General features: G+C 36.7%; 1 protein-coding gene and 1 long non-coding RNA gene across 14 annotated transcripts in view; one reads left to right on the plus strand and one right to left on the minus strand.

Annotated features, from left to right (window-relative positions):
- The window catches only part of LOC145678403 (methyltransferase-like protein 25B), an 881,238-nt gene that overhangs the window by 514,435 nt on the left and 348,949 nt on the right, over positions 1-17,854 (plus strand). Inside the window, exon 9 of one of the 13 annotated variants that reach the window (XM_081748518.1) lies at positions 10,169-10,299. The exons of the other annotated variants lie outside the window; for them this stretch is intronic. Coding sequence (XP_081604644.1) covers positions 10,169-10,172 — 4 coding nt within the window. The 3' untranslated portion in view covers positions 10,173-10,299. Of the gene's footprint in view, positions 1-10,168; positions 10,300-17,854 lie in introns of those variants that run through there. 13 annotated transcript variants of the gene reach the window in all.
- LOC145678406 (uncharacterized) lies at positions 7,748-17,274 on the minus strand. Its single transcript, XR_014130378.1, has 3 exons — positions 17,058-17,274; positions 9,319-9,464; positions 7,748-8,349 (listed from the first exon to the last, which is right to left on the minus strand). It is a non-coding gene; the product is annotated as an uncharacterized LOC145678406 (long non-coding RNA).

Here is a 17,854-nt window from a genome sequence, read left to right on the forward strand (position 1 = left end):
CTTCAGCATACGATTAGATTTCTGCCATTTTTCATGCACCTTGCTATTAAAATTGTTTACTTGCTGCTGAATGTACTCGTTTTTATATGTGTTTGTCTTGTCCAGTCCCAGTCTGCTCCAGACATACGTTGTAACTGCAGAATTTTTGTCACTTAGGGTTCTTTCTTCATGCCAAATATGAAATAGTTCTCTCTGGGATATAGACATCGTATTTGAAAAGATAAAACATATAAAAAAGTTGCAGTTTTCTGCAGCTGATATCACTATTATAGCTCAAAAGAACATTCATTTATTGCACATAAACATATTTCAAGGTGGATATAGGCGGATATCTTTACTGTTTTTCCATTAAAATGCAATGTAACATATTTTCTTTGTAGGAAATCATCTTCCGATGTTATATACGTGCTAGTGTGGTACCCTATTTAATTTTTTAGTTAATTTTTTTTATTTATGTAACACTCTATCACTGCAGCAGGAAATCACTCAACTCTCGATTCCTAACAGTCGGAAAAACTTAGGAGCACGATGGGTTAACTTTCACTCTCTAAATATGACTACCATTAGTAACACCAGCGGCTGTATGACAATTCCTGTTTTATACGTGCAAAACCATTTCACTGCATAACGTAATATTTTTATATTGTTGTTTCTGTCATCTGTGGTATATTTGTGACCCCTCATGGGTACAAAGGGTGCAATTCCAAGCAACTTGATTTTGGACTTTTGCACAGCTAGATTGTGCACTTCGTCCACTGTGCGTCGTGAATGATCAAATGATGACCAAAGTAAATCAGACACTGAAGTTATTATAGCTTGTAACAATTCATAGAATTATACTGTAGGTCGTCTAGTGAACAACCGATTCAAAAAACGATATACTGTAGCTATATGTTACAGGAGCAGATCGACTCACATGGATTGCATAAACTACTGGGAATACATTCACTCCGGCGGTATTTTTACTGGAGCCAAGAAGTTCACGTGAAAGATGTAATGAATTTTTCCCTTCCTTTTTACATTCTATAAAAAATCAAGTAGTACCATACTTGTGCAAGACTCTTGCGCAAGAGTCTTGGTCTTGGTCTTGGTCTTGCAGGTATGGTCTTGGTCTTGGTCTTGGTCTTGCACCCCTTGGTCTTGGTCTTGGTCTTGCATCGGGATTCCTGGTCTTGGTCTTGGTCTTGGTCTTGGTCTTGCATGCAAGACTCTTGCAAAAAGTGCAAGACCAAGACTCTTGCGCTCATCACTATTCGTATGGCTTTGATATTTGTCAATATTGTCCCCTTAAGTCATTTCTCATGTATGGAACGGGCCCAGAGGTGTAACTAACGACCCCGTAGAGCCCACAGTCTCCGGGGACACCCATAAAGAGTAAGAGAAAGATGGAAATAGGAAGCCCAAGAATTAGAAATACAACTTTTTCTAGGAGCACCAAATACGCTTATTAATGCTTCCCTCCCAAGAAAAAATCTAAGTTACGGCGCTGGATAAGTGGATGCAGGTATAGAATACATAAGCACAAAAACTGTAATTTTATGATTAAGATAAAGGACTTCGTGTGAAAAAGGACTGTACTACTAATTTTTGAAAATTGTATAACGTTTACTGTATGTAGAAAACGATGGTGCTGTCCCATTTTATGAGTTTGAATTTGCAAAATTTACGAAAGAAGTATGTAATATATTTCTCGGGTTCTCTGGGATTACGGGGGACCAAAACTTAGTAAAAAACAGAATGTTTATAGGTAGAATGAGTTCAAGTTACGGAAAGATAATTGATATTGATTGTGAACTGAGTAGACTGGAAATGCCGTCTGCGGAATGGAAAATTTTGCAATTACTATTTGCTATTAATTATAATGGACGAATACCACGTACATTGCGGCGCTCTAACCTGACTTTGCTTGCTAGCGCTCGCTCGTCAATACTGATTTATTTATTTATAGATACAAGTCATGACCATTACCGGCATCTATGGCCTTAAGCACGTCACGTTGGAGGGATGACACCTTCGGCGAGCACACAATCACGGTACAGGGAGGGATGTAAGGAATGGATAAGGAAATTAGCGGCCTGGGGCCTGTAAATTAGATACCATCTCGGCATTTACCTGGTGTGAATGAGGAAATCTCAGGAAAAACCTCATTTAGGATAGCTGGCCTGAAAAAGCTGTTACACCTTTTCGACCGACTGACCCTGCAAGAAATCGAGCCGAGGATCAAAGGCGAGAGCATTAGCGACTATTCAAGCTCATCAATACTGTCTGAAACTCTTTAGTTAGTGGTATGTTTAGCTTAAGGTAAATTAACCTCACAAATATTTAAGAAAACAGCAATGATTTTCAACAAAAAATGCTTTCTCCCCTTAATCCGACATATGGCTAGTTTTCAAAACACACACTGAGAAAAAAGTAGTAGGTAGCGTACTTAAAAAGTAGGATGCATGCGTAATTCCTGTAGTGTTTGGACTTAACGTACAACAGACGTATAACTGAAAACACATATTTTATAATGCTTTCCGTATAAGTGTTCCATCTATACCTAGTTTCCGTATGAAACAATATAGGCGATAGAGACCTGCACGGGTCGGGCCTGGCCCGAAGCTCGGCCCGGCCCACGGGCTGGGCTTGGGCGGGCCGACTCTATTATTTATTTGGGCCGGGCCGGGCTTGGACGGGCCGACACTGATTTCTCTTCAGGTCGAGCCGGACTGGGGCCGATTAATTGCAATTCTTTAATAATTATTGACATTCGTTAAACGACAATTAGAATAAAGGCAATCGTTGAAGAAGTGTGCCCGTGAAAAATGTTACAAAATGAAACTTCTAAAATTTATCGGGCCTGGACCGGGATTGGGCCAAGAATTTTAAAAAGCTTATCGGGCCGGGCCGGGCCGAAAATCTCCAAAACTTTTCGGGCCCGGGCTGGGCCGGGCCTACGTACATTCGGGCTGGATTGGGCTCGGGCCGAAATATTCGGCCCGTGCAGGTCTCTAATAGGCGGTCAGGATCTCACATACAAATGGACGTATATAACATATAGCTGAAGAATGTAACAGGTATATGCATGTGATATACGGAAAACTGTTGCGTGTCAGACATCCTGCAATGGCATGATGTAACATCTAAGGACAGTGTGTATGTAGCATATGGATAACGTATGCTTCATACTGATTTCTGTAATAAGCAAGAGGATTTCGTATAATTGTACAATATACCGCTGTCCGGATAACGGATTTTTCTCAGTGTGCAGTTGATAAGAATGCAATTATGTGGGTGCTGAACCTATGGGTTCAGTATTTCTTGATGAATCCATTAAATGTTGTGCATGTAATCTCACAACAGAACACAGATATAGGTGGGAATTCATGTCACTTAATGATCTTCCCATTTTAAGGCAGAAGAAATGCGAAAATTGTTGATTAGTGATTCGACTACTTTGAGTTTGCGAATAGTTGGTATTATGTGCGACGTTGTCCATGCGGCGTCTAGGGTATGGTCGACGTCGATAAGCTAATAAAACGAAATACTTCAAAAGTTGAGTCAGTGGATGCGTAAACGTAAACCTGTGTAGCTTAGGTACAGGCTGCATAATTACTTTATTACATCAGTGTTAATGTGCATCCTTAAATTGGGAAAGTGTAGTTTCCGCAGTTCAGATCAAGAATACGTGGACAAATTCATATTACCTTGAAACTCACATATCTTGATGAAAATAGCGGCATCACGCCTTCTAGACTCTACATGTGTTGACGTTTGTCAGTAATCCACCAGGAGCAGGTAGGTCTCAAATTCAGGAGCGCTACAAGAGATACTCGTAATTGTTCAAAAAAAAATACATTAAAAAAATACATTTATGGGTGCACACTTAGTAGTAGTAATAGTAGTAATGATAGTATAGTAGTAGTAAGGCAGTAGTAGTAGGGTAATAGTTTAGTAGTAGCCAGGCCGAAACCGAAGGGACTAAGGGGAGGCAGGCCCCGCTAAACTTTTTGTTGCCCCTCTAGACTTCAATACAAAATTTTATTATTAATACAAAGAACACAATTTAGATATTTATAAGATAATTTTTAATGACTTGGCCCCCCTAACACATTCACAGCCCCCTAAACCTTTGTACCTGGTTTCGGGCCTAATAGTATAGTAATAGGCTAGTAGCAGTAGTAGTATAGTAAGGCAGTAGTGGTAGTAATTGTAATAATAATATAGTACTAGTAGTAGAAGAGTAACAGTAGTTCGGGTTAGATTACGGTAGGTTCAGGCACCGAAATAGTCATATGTCAAGTTCCTTGTGCATTAGTTTGCAGCCCTGCAATAATGCCCCTTATGGAGAGTTTCATAGAAATGAAAGCAACATCTTATTGCTTGTTCATAGATTACTTACATGTTCTGCGACTTAATTCCTTAAACATTTGTCTTTCGTCTGAGTAAACACCTTTTACATGTAAATTGTAATTGAAAAAAATGTCCACATATTCTTAATCCCGTTTCTGCCACTTCAAAACACTTATTAAACCTACGAGTTCATTTGATGCTAAAAGAAATTGATATACCATGAATATCAGTACACTTACAAAATAGAATATAACTGAGGAAACCTGAAATTTCAATCGTGATACATGTATTAGTGCGCAGCACGAAATGAGATTTTAAAAAATTCCGGCGTTCTTCCCGCCTTTGATAGGACAAGTTGCAATTATTTACGCATTATTCAGTGCATTGTTTGTGTATAATCTTATCCGTTTGCTGAATATAAAACGCAACTCACACAACGGCTGTAACAATATAATGACTTTTTTATTGTCACCAGCACACGAACAATTTCCAGGTATGTCTTAAATTATAATCCACCTTGGCATATTATCTCAGCCGTAATGCTGTCAACAGAGCTGCCTTGCTTATGGATACACAGCGCATGAACTGCTCCAGGTTAGTGACGTCATTAAGTGACGTCATGTCCTGTTGCTCTGGTTATGTCAACATAAGAACTTCCAACAAATAACAGTCTATGTGCCACGCTAAATAACAGTATAGGAGTCCAATTTCGTAATAATGTTCGCAAAATTTGCGAATCGTAAACAAACGCAAATAATGCAATAAATAATTATAATTTCATACCGATAATCGCAAAAAAAAAGCCATACTTTACATTTCGTTAGCAAATCCACTGCAAAATGAAGTCGTTTAAAACATTTTAAGACATTCATTAATTACGACCTAGCAGTTGTGTATGTAAGCGAAAATTTGAACCTATGATTTTTGTGATATAAATGCACAATTAACAAATTTTTACGTTTGCTGCAGTATCATAGAAGGATTTTACTAAATGTATACTAAACTAAGCTAACTAAAGCCAACCTAGTATCCTAACTCATATTTTCTATTCAAGGACAAAAAGAAAGAAAAAAAATCACCTAAGTAAAATTTTAGTGAACCCTATCAGCACTATCTTACAAAAGTTAAACATATCACGCATTGTTGTGCGTGAGCTAGTATATTGTAATGATTTTGGGTAGAGTCAATAATGGACCGAGATTTTTATCTCTTCACCAATTTATTATAAAACTTGATAAATACAAAACATCTTTGATTACAAAGAGAATAATGCTGTTTCCTCGTTAATGTCCCAGTAGAGGAGTTTTGCACGGTGCCCTTCTCTAAAATCAGTCTCCAAGGCACCTGCCGGTTCGGTGAGTTTGGAAGGATAGCCCCCTCAGCTCAAGGCAGCTTCGCAAGGCTTTGTTGTTGAGAGGATCCCTAGTCCAGTGCGACCTCGGGAAGGATGGGTGTACCCCTAGTCCAGTGCGACCTCAGGGCGGTGTAAGTGATTTGATCAGTTGGACGACTGATGCTGGGTCCCTCGGTGTTCCTCCTTTTATTTGTCTTCCTCGGGTCCTTCCGTGAGGTCCGTCTGCTTTCGGCGTTTCTCGGTGTTCCTCTGCGTTGACTTGCTATCTGCTACCCACACAGCAATGAAATATTTTCAAAACGTTTCTAAAACGTGCCATCATTTTCCTTCAGAAAATGTATCCTACTTCCCTTAAGGAAATATATTCCATATGTTTTTGAAAACATTTTCCACATAATACTGAAAACATCCTCTCAATATACTCAAAAACGTTGTAGAAATATTTTATACGCCGTTAGAGAAGATTTCCAAAAAATGATTCCAGTACGATTTCCAAACATTACTGAAAATGTATTTGAAACGTTTTATACAATGTTAACGGAATGGTTTTTAAAATGTTTCTCATGAAATATTTTAAAATTATTTACCAGTAACACAGACAATATTTTCCTACATATGCCAAAATATATTTAGTGAATATTTTTTGTACATCTCAGAAAATATTTAGAGAATAATTTCTGTGCATGACAAAATATTTAGGGAATATTTTCTGTACATGACAAAATATTTACAGAATATCTTCTGTACATGATAGAATGCGAAGCCCATAGGCCAACCCGGTTACCATTGCAGATACGGAAACAAGGTAAGATATATAAGGAAATTTTTAAAATGCAGCAAGTTTTGTATTTATATTAGTATACTGCCCAATAGTAACGAGAAGTACAACGCTGCCACTGTTGGATAACACTGAATGAAAGAAAGTGTGGTTTGAAATTATTTGGACCAAAGGGAACGGAAAGACACAATGAAAAATATAGTGCAAGACCCAATTTCGCGTCCTTCGTATCTGCTCTTCCTCCCCCCCCAACACCGTGGTTGCTACGCCACTGGCGTAGATATTGCATTTGGATGTTTATTCTTCACTGTGTCTCCTTTCAATTCTTCTCGGTGTAGCTAATTTTAAACCACACATTATTTCATTCGTGTAGCCCAACATGATGTATGGTAACGCATTTTCTTTATTGAGCGGTACACTAGTACAAAAACAAAAGTGTTGCTGGAATTTAAAAGTGTCCTTACATATCTAACCTTATTTTCATATCTGCAATAGTAACCGAGTTGGCCTATGGGCTCCAGCCTTTTGCGTCATTGTGTATATATAATGGCTTCTTGCTGGGAACAAATAGTGGGTCGAAAACAAGGCGGCCATACTGTGACATAGCAGCTGGAAGAAAACATAATATTCTTCTGTCCAATTTTACCTGCTTAGACGCCTTTGCCTCACTCTGTCTTCATGACGAAAAACCATTGCGGCCCACAGACTCAGACAAAATAAATAAATAAATTAATAAATAAAAATAAAAAAATATTAATAATAATAATAATAAAGAGTGTAAATTGTAACTACAATAATGTTAGCTTGTTCTCATAATTTTAAGCATTATTTTTTACTCAAAATCTTATTTATACAAATGGTTTCTGGGTGTTCCACTGGTGCTACTGGTATATGGCCACGTCGTGCATATATGTTGGGGTGTCTTATGTGACTTACGAGATTCAAACTGGATATCAGTGTGCTCATAATCGTCGCCTGCCAGTTTTGAAAGCGGCTGTATTGGATCCATTAAAAAAAAAAAGATTGAGGTTTAGACATCCAATTCAAGAAACAATTTTTGGCAAACCTTTTCCTATCTTAAAAATAATAAATTCAATATAGCCGCTTTGAAAACTGGCACGCGATGATTGTGAAGACTAATTTGCAGTCTGAACCTCGCAATATGACATAAGACACCCCAACATACATACACGGCGTGGTCACATACCAGTAGTAGCAGTGGAACACCCAGAAACATTCTGTGCATAAATAAGATTTTGAGGAGAAAAAAAATATGAGAGCAAGCTAATATTATGTAGTTATAATTTACACTGTCCACTATAATAAATATGGATTTATATCGGTTAGTAGTTAAATAAAAATATAAATGTACACTATTCTGGTTTTATTTATTTAAATTCTCTTCAGCAGAATCTTCATGCTGCTCGTATTATTTGTTTCTATACATTAAGGACAATCTTCTCAAATATCAGAAATTCACATTTTAACTTGTAAAAACTTGTTCCAGGAAATTATGTCACTGACACGCTAATTCAATAAAAATCAACAACAACAATATTTATGGATGTTGCAAAAAATATGTTCCACAAATCTACGGCGCATGGGGAATAGATCTTTTCATGAAATGTCACTTTTTTGCTACTTTCAAGAAATATCACATTGCTGAATAACAAGAAATACTCATTTGCTTCTGTATAATCTCACTTTTGATTACCACAACTAACTCTAATTTCGACGCTGGGAATTGTCACTCCAAGTTCTGTGGAACTGCAGCTGAATTCTTAACTGATTTTCTTGTTCGTCTCTGTATGGCATGTTGAAGCCAAATCCCAATAATCTACGCGTTCTCATCATTAGTTACGTTTCTCTCGTGTTGCAGTTTCTGAAAATAAAAATAATAGGCAGTGTTTAATAACATAATAACAGCAGGGAATGATTAGAGATCAATTATTACATCTTAAACTTACAAAAATATTTAAAATGTTTGTGTAGGACCTACAGCAGGTTGTGAAGACAATAATGTGCTACAAAAGTAACATCCTGAAGAGAGTGTAAAGGGCAAGGAAGACAACAGCTAAAGCTGAAGGTGACATACCTCAGACTGTAGCTTAATTACGGTCGTTTTAACATGTTGAAGTTGTCGCACTTTTATTTTTAAAAAGTATAGCATTTTATAAATATTAAACCTAATATTAAAAATAATAATAATTTGAAAACATGTGGCAGCATTTGAGTTGATGAAGAACTAGCGTCTCATTCCGAAGGCTCCGATCTCAAATCTGGGCCTGATCATTCTTTTTCCCTCAGTCGCACAAGATGAATGCCGAGATGGTTACTAAGGCTTTGATGACCGCTACCTTGCTCGATTTCTTTGCCACGGAGCAGGCCATACATATTACTTTGCCTTATACAAATGAATAATTTTGATAATGTAGGAATTAATCATGAAATGCTCAAGAAAACTACCAACATGACAGAACAATTCAGTAAAAAGATGAAATATATTTTATACATATTCAGCTCTCTCTTCCACGGACACTTAAATGTAACGTGTCACTTGAGGACAGGAAAATTGCACATTTTGCTAAAATAAGGATTTCCAAAGCCTTTTAAATGTTATAACAGCGGTTGCAGTATATGCTTTTGGGAAATAAAGTTCACAGGAAGATGGTTCTGAGAAGTATTCATGGCACAATAGTAAGTATTTAAAGAGAAGAAAATAAAAAAGGCACCAGATTTTTTTTTTTATACAATATTTTAAACATAGTGTATCCCTCTTCAAATGACAACTTCTATATTTTGTTTTCCACTCTGAAAATGAGATTAAAGAATAGTAGGGAGAGTTTCTTACCTATTATTGTGTTAGTGGTTAACGAGGAAAGCTCTTTCCTTTTGCACCGTGCCAATTAAATTGCTCAGCTATTGCACTTGTCTTTTTCATGATGTTTCTTGTGATGGCTTCTAAGCTGTGGCCTCCCAGTTTTTCATTTCTTAGACCTGTAATGAAATACACATTAAGCACTCAAGTAATAGTAATGGAAATTTAGAGCATACAACTGATGCCCTTAAACAAATTACATTGATTTTAGACGACAGTCTTACCGAGTCAGTTGCAATTGGCGCATCCACAAAAATTAATATTTGCACTGACGTTTTATTTTTCCAATAAAAGAAAAATTACATACTAATTTTCAAGCAGTTGTACAGGTTTGGCAAAAACCATGGTTTTCATTGAAAAAAAAGTTTTTTTTTTGTTTAGATAATTTACTCTATGTATTTATATTAGATATGGACAGAAATTAATTTGTTTCGTCTTGGTGTTATTATGCAACAACAAGGTTATGCTGAAAGGGAATCCAAACCGCTTCTCGGGTTACATCCAAGAGAAATTGTCCATTTCGACACGAAACCGGGACTAATTGGTCACAAGTGAGATTGTCGACTCACTCACGAAGGACTCCTGATAAAAATACGTTATACTGATCTTTACATAGGCCTAGTTGTTAATATAATTGTCAAGAGTCATTTCGGAAGGACAATAAGATAAGTAGTTACAGAAGTAAAAACATTATACAGAATTACATATAAATCAAGAAACTCCCGCCTTAGCCATTGGGAAAATCCTATTATTAGTTTAAATGTATTTATATGTAAAATTTTAAGTTCAACGTATCATATTAAATGACAAATTTATTTTGTAGATAACATTCAACAAAATTAAAACAAAGTCGAATCCAAGCTGATGTTGGAAGCTACGTAGGCAGTTGATACATTTTGCCAATTTCTATCAATATATTTAAGCAACCTTGGCTTCTTTATAAAACAACAGGCATTCAGGCAAGTAGAAATATACAATTTGGTTTCGTTTCGTGTGTTTAGCCTTAACATCCTTATGAAATACAAAAGTTATCACGAAGAAGACTTTCGCTTAAAGGGACACCTAATCGCTACTTGGTTTACACTTGAAAGATGGGGTGTGGTTCGACCGAGAATTGAACACGGGACCCCTTGATTAAAAGATGAAAAGTAGATAAACATAATGCAGATGGTGTGATATGTGGAAACGTCACCATGAAGTTCACACGATTTAAAGCATTTTTCGTTCTTTTTTTCTTTTTTTGGTTTAAACCTGTTGGGTTTTTTGAAAAAAAAAACAGCTGTTTAAACCAGCCAACCCTGCCGTTGTAAATTAGAAATTGATGAAAGCAACGTTTCTATAAAAAAATATTATGAAATCTACAGGAAGACGAGGAATAATTTAACAGTTTTAGAATATACACGGTGGTTGTAAAGTCAATACCTATTTTTAATCTAGATTATCCTAGAAACTGGCATCAGCTTAGCTGGCCAGTTAACATTTTAGAAGTTGTGGAAAATGCGGGTGCATACGTTGCAATGTAACTTAATAACCAAATGGTGCACTCTAATAATGTATTCGATGAAAATAAAACTGTGATAAGTTGTTTAGTTTTAGAAATATTCATTGTTACAAATAAGAACTGACTTTACACCCACGCTGTATTCAGGGAGTAGTAATGCAGAAAACAAACTATTCGCGAACATGGATGAGACATACTTTCTAGCATGCATTGTTTAACAAGTCACGTATTTCCAAACTACTTCCAAAGCAAAGCCTACACGAAGTTGTTCTATCAGAATTCATAAATATCAAATTCTGCGGAGAATTGTAGGTACTATAACGTCAGCAACCTATATTAATACACTAGTTTAGCACAGATTGAAAATATTATGTATAACTCAAGAAGCAGGTATTGTACATGGAAATTAAGATGAAATGAAACATTTAGTTTAACGTCCCACGTTTATGCATCCAGGGTGAGACGCTGATGATGAGAAATGAATGAAATAGTGGAATAAAGTAAGTGGGAGGAAACGGGACAGCCCCGAGAAAACACACGCACACGGTTTGTCTACCACAAAGACCGCTTGGCGCTAGCTGGGATCGAACCAAGGACCCCATGCAGCAGAGATGAACTACGTACTTTCTAAACGTTTCAACTAGTTCTAAACGTACTCGCTTCACTGTCAGACCAACAATTGAGCCTCTTTCACTCTAATATACGGAATTTTCAAAAACTCCGGTCCGATACGGTTTAGTGTATATATATTTTTGCATATGTATAATGTAATGCTTTATTAACTGTTATATTGTTTCATATCGTTGTATGTAAATTAGAATGATGAAAAATTGTACCTCTCTTACTTAAATTGACGCTATTTTACTATCGGATGTAGATTTAAATGTATAAATATGTACACATTAAATGTTCTTGTGACGTGTCCAACTCATACGTTCATGTTGTGAACAATTTGTATGAAAACGTGTGAAAATAAATACAATACAATCAGTGTTTGAAAAACCCGGACTTTTTTGAAAAAGCCCAACACACCTGGACCCATATGGGGTTTTTCGGGATTAATTGTTTTTTCTTCGGGTTTGAGGTTTTTTTAAAAAAAATATTCCAATGCCTTTAGGGTAAAAGTGTTAAAATGTGATTTATATTTCAAGATTATGATTGTCATAACTTGCAACAATTTCACTGCTGTTTTGAAAAATGACTGTCATTTTGAAATTTTACGTTGGATCGCCGCCAAAATATATACAGTTAATTTAGAGTGTCTTGTGCTTCTACTCTGAAAATTTCAACTTGAAAAACTGAAAATTGCGGCGTGGATACCCGCTATTTTAAAATTTTAGGTTGGTATGCCGCCAACATCTGAACATGAGAAATTTAGTTTGTCTCGTACTTGTACCCTGAAAATTTAAACTTAAAAGACGGAAAGTGGTACCCTGTTGTACGCGTGATACAGGCAGACGAACGAACAAATATAGAACGAATCAGCCTAATACCCTCACTGACATTCGCCAAATTTATTAATTGAAAACAAATATATTAATTTAATTTAAACAAATCAATCTGTAACTCATGTTTTATAAAATAAAAGTTTCAAAATGTCTTAAATAAAATTAAATATTTTCTAGCGTAAAATAAATGGTTCTATTGTTGAAGTTCACTTCCGATACTTTGTGCGTTGAATTACGGGAATTTCCCGAGCACTTGTTGCAAGACCGTTCTCCCAGAAAATTAATTTAAAACAATTAACATATATGTAGGGTGTTTTAAAACAACACCGACACCGGTTTGGGAGGTGATACCTGACACCAACGTAAGACAAAAAGTATAGATCAACCTAGGTGAACAAATGCTTCCTTTCGGAGTTATAAGCTGCCGAAAAAATGAACAAGAGGTAGTTGGCCAGTACTCCAAATTATATGCCAGTAGCAAGGCTAGCTCTATAAAAATTGTTGCGTGAGTACCGCAGGATTTTGAAACGCGTATTTTTGGAGAGTGCACATCTCAGTTTTTAAGTGAAGTCTCGACACGACTACGGTAGGTACCACAGTTTTGGCGCTATAGACCTTTAAAGTGTATCTTTTCATATTTTCGGCAGCCTACAAGTCCGAAAGGAAGCAATTGTGCACCCAGGTTGGTCTATACTTTTTGTCTTATTTTGCTGTCAGGAATCATCTCAAAAACGTTGTCGATGTTGTTTTGAAACACCCTGTATAATTCAATTTCATAAAGTAAATGTTTCAATATGTCTTAAATGAAACTAAATATCTTACAGCGTAAAAAAACAGTTTTATTAGGGACGCGGTGGCTCAGTGATAGAGCGTTTACCTCCGGTGCTTGGGGTCCCTGGTTTGATTCCAGCTCGCGCCGTGTCGACTTCTTGGTGGATAAACACCGTGCTCGTGAGTTTTCTCGGGTTCTTCCGTTTCCTCTCACTTGGTTCATTCCACCATTTCATTCATTTCTCATAATCACGGTCTCCTTTAGCCTAACAGGCATAACCGTGGGACGTAAAACTGAAAGATTTCATTTCATTTTTTTCAAATAGTTTTATTGTTCAAGTATTCAGTTCCAATGCTTTGTGCGTTTAATTGCTGAAAATTCCCGAGCACTTATTTCGCGACGAAGGTTTATTATTATTTTCCGAAAATGCAAGCTTTCTTTACTGTACATAGAAACTTCCACTAGTACAAAGTTTGAATTCAGGACTTGAAATAGTAAGCGGTACGCACCCTTCGAAACTCCGAGCACTAAGATTCTTAAATTTGACTCGAATTTTTACGCTATTGCTGCTGTTGATTCTACAGAAAGCTAGTTGAAAAGTAGCAACAAATAACTAAACTAAACTGTTGTTGGAAAACCAAACTCTACTGAAGAATACCAGTGTTACCATCAAAGATAATAAAAAATAATACTAATAGTTTTATTAATACACTACATATTTACTAGTAGTACCAGCACCTATAGCACTAAACCCATCAGATGTATGAGGGATAATGTCCTTCGGCGTCGCTAAGTAAGCGAGCACACTATTCACGGAAAGTATTTTCTAAAATATAAAATTGCATATTTTACTTGAAATAGGATATAAGCACATTCCATAAATTAATTTGTTCTATAACTATCTCAATCTAAGGTACGGCTTTTTAAAATGCATTCAGTGCATTAAGAACTTTATAAAGGCCTCACTTTGGATGTTGTATACCTTAACGTGAAAGCACCTAATTTGCCCAAGGAAAGTCCAAAATCTGATAAGAATCACTTCCAATGTGATCACGTTAATTGCACCAATAATATACTAACGAAAATCTCAAAAACACAGGTGGGTCCAACCCGAAAAAACCCGGTGTTTTTTTCCGGGCTGGACCCACTTGGGCAAACCCTGAATACAACACAATACAATACAAGAATAATTGTAATTTTTCGGCAAATCTAGTCTGATGGCCCCCTTGAATTTTATATATGCTAGGTGAAATATTTACATTCGCCTGCCGCAAATCACTTAAGAGACAATAACAAAATTAGCGAAAGAATTATAATTTTTCAACAAATATTTCGAGCGGCACGCCAATAGTAAACCTGCACACAGAATTAGGCAATACTCTAGCAGGCTGTTGTACCAAATTTTGACGCATTTCTTGCATCTTCCAGTTTCTTTTTGCAGAACATGCACTAAATGAAAAATCCTTAAGTTTCACGTCCCACGATTATGCCGCTTAGGCTAAAGAAGACGGTGATAATGAGAAATGAGTGAAATGAAGAAAGTGGGGGGAAACGGGAGAACCCCGAGAAAACCCACGAGCACGACGTTTGTTCACCACAAAGTCGACACGGCGCGAGCTGGCATCGAACCAGGGACCCCAAGAACCGGAGGTGAACGCTCTAGCACTAAGCAACCGCGCCTCCCTATGCACTAAATGAGGAGCTCTAAAAGAAAAGGGGAAACAACTTGTGCTAGGTGGCCAGTAAAAAAACAAGAACGCTATTTAACCGAGTCAGGGCAGAAGCACAGCTGGGGGGCCCGAGCGACAGCGTAGGGAGCAGGAACATCAGCGACAGGGGGGTGGGGGGTACGCATAAAAGAGGATGGTCATTCACAATATTTGTAATTATTCTTATCTTCAAAAACACTTAATTTCGATCCTTTAAAAAAAAAACACTTTTCACAGCTAATACACGTGTGTTACACCCCCCTTTCTTTCTCACCTTTACGACTGAAAATAGTGTATGCAGGGCTATGGCCTCTGTTCTGAATTTTTCTTCGTGAATACATCTTTTCCACACTTTGCGCAGTTGATTTTACGCGCATCACCATACCATGACTCCACATAAACTTTATAATCCTTCTCTCTTTACTACACAATTCTTTAAAAAAAAAATCACATTACGGCCATCGCAGATGTTCACAACTGACGTATGAACCGGAAATTCCCGTCGCTTACTCTTACCCTATTTGCATTCAAAATCCATTTCAATAAGCTGTGCAATGACAGAAATAACTTACATTCACACTCTTATTCCTTCACGAAAAATACTTCACATTTTACCTATAAATTTTGCTCTCGATGTAAACGTCTGCTCGAATGAACCCCACAATTATTATAACCCAGTGGTGTATTTAAGGGGGGCTTCCGGGTTTAAGCCCATTAAAATTGTACTTACTATATTAAAGTAAATAAATTATCTTTCAGAATTTTTTCATCTCCAGGAACAAAGTTAGCCAAGCGTCTGTCCCCTAAAAAAAATCGTGAATACGTCATTAAAATGGTAATATACGCGCCATTATCCCTTGATCAAAATAGAAGAGTACGTGCCTGCTCCCTTCGGAAGCACCCTCTTGGGCCCCCGCCTTCACCCTCCATGACTCAGTTAGATGGTATTCGTGCTTTTTAGTAGCCCCCTAACACAGATTGATTTCTATCTTTTGTACTGTACTTCTTATCCACACATCAGGACTCAGTATAAATACGCAAATCGTAAAAGAATTGTAACTTTTCGACAATTAATTCTGACGGTCTCCTTGAATTTTATCTATGCCAAGTGAAAAATTTATACTTCGCTTGGCGAAAATCATTGAATACACAACAAGAAAGAAAGTGGCGAAAGAATTATATCTCAGTAAGTATTTCGAGCAGTGTTTCTTCCAGACCTGTTTTTGGGAGGGCAGTGCCCCCCGGAGCATCCTAAACAATACGTTTACAATAATAACTAGAATAGTATTAGCAATGCCCGCGGAACATTACTTCTGAATGAAACAGAGATTTCGAGTGGCACGCCAGAAGTAAATCTACACGCAGAATTATTATAACCTGTCATTAAAATGGTAATATACGCCTGGTAACTCTTTACTTTGGGCAAGGTAGTAATATTATAAAATACAAATCGCCGAGCGAGCGTTAGCGATTGATGGCGGATTAGAGCCCCGTAGGGCACGTTATCTTCTGTCTTTCCTTCTTGAGAACTGTAACTAACTGCAGGAACAGGTTCAGATGAATGGTTTATTGCCACTGCCTTGCCTAAAGTAAAGACTTGCCCACATCTTTTCCCTTTGGAAAGCATCTACTCGCTCCTGTTGTCCTCCACTTTCGCCCTGTTCTGATTCAGATAGTATTGTTGCGGGAAGTTTCTAGAACACAGGTCCCCATATAGGTTAACAGATTTCTTTCTCTGTACCAAAGTAAAGTATTTAATTCACATAGTATTGCCGAGCGAGCGTTAGCAAGTGAAAGCGGGTTAGAGCCCCGCAGGACATGTTGATTTCTGTCTATATTACATATAAATGGGAAGGGAGACCTGTGTTCTAGAGCCCTGCCTATTGGTGCTTTTTAGTGGCCACGTAGGCTGATTTGTATTTTTTGCACTGTAGTTTTTACGTGATACATCCGGCCCCGTATATATATACGCAAATCATAAAATAATAACTGTAATTTTTCGACAATTACTTCTGACGCTCCCTTAGAATCTCATCTATGCCATGTGACGTATTTCAAATCGCCTATCGAAAATCACTTAGGAGACAATAAAAAGAAAGTTATTAAAATAATTCATTTTTCAGCAATTATTTCGAATGGTGAGCCAAAAGAAACCTGCACGGTATTTTATGTATAATCATAAACAATGGAAATCTAGCCTCCCACATGAATTTATTACAGACAATAAAGCTAAATTTTACAGACAATAAAGCTAAATTATTTTATGTAATCGTTCTACTTACCGACTTTTGTTGTAAGCTTCATTTCATTTCATTTCGGCCTCCAATTGGACACCTTCTTCATAGGCACGACCGTTCAGATCCAGATGCCTTCTTCCTATTTATATAATAAATATAACTGTAAAATGGTAACATTCGAATTAGTGTTTCACATGAATCTTTGATCTTTAGAATTGCCGGGATTCTGTCACAACTTTACAGGAACAGATCAACATTCAAATTCAACATATCACGCAAGGAATTCTGGTACTTTTGACAAACAAATGACGGTTAATGTAGCGATGCTATTTTGCGATCTGAAATAAATGCCTGTGCGATGTCACCAAGATATTATAAATTTCAAATTTTTAACAAATATATTTATTTGATGCTGCTATAATTAGTATAATGATTGGTAATAATGCTACTACGATACTCTTGTGAGAGAATTGATTCAACATTCGATAAAATATTCTGGAAATAATTCTAAAATATTGCATGAAAATATTTCATTTAAGTTACAGGACAAGGTAACAAAAACATTTCCATACAAAATTAATAGGCGTTTTAAAAATATTTCTCATATTACGAACGAATTTATTTTTAAAATATTCGAAATATTTTAAAAATTATATTTCATATGTTTTCTTGTAAGAATAGAAAAGATTGCATATGACATGTTGGAAAACATTTTATTCTGTTCACAGGCCTATTCTGTTTTCTTTATCATGTAGGCCCTATGTAAAACATTTTTAGTGTTACTTCGAAAACATTTTCTCTTTCAACTAGAGGTAAAAAGTGCGGGGGGATGCCGCCCCCAC

This window comes from Thermobia domestica, chromosome 2 (genome assembly GCF_964235325.1).
Source record: "Thermobia domestica chromosome 2, izTheDome1.hap1.1, whole genome shotgun sequence".
In the NCBI taxonomy this organism is placed as follows: domain Eukaryota; kingdom Metazoa; phylum Arthropoda; class Insecta; order Zygentoma; family Lepismatidae; genus Thermobia; species Thermobia domestica.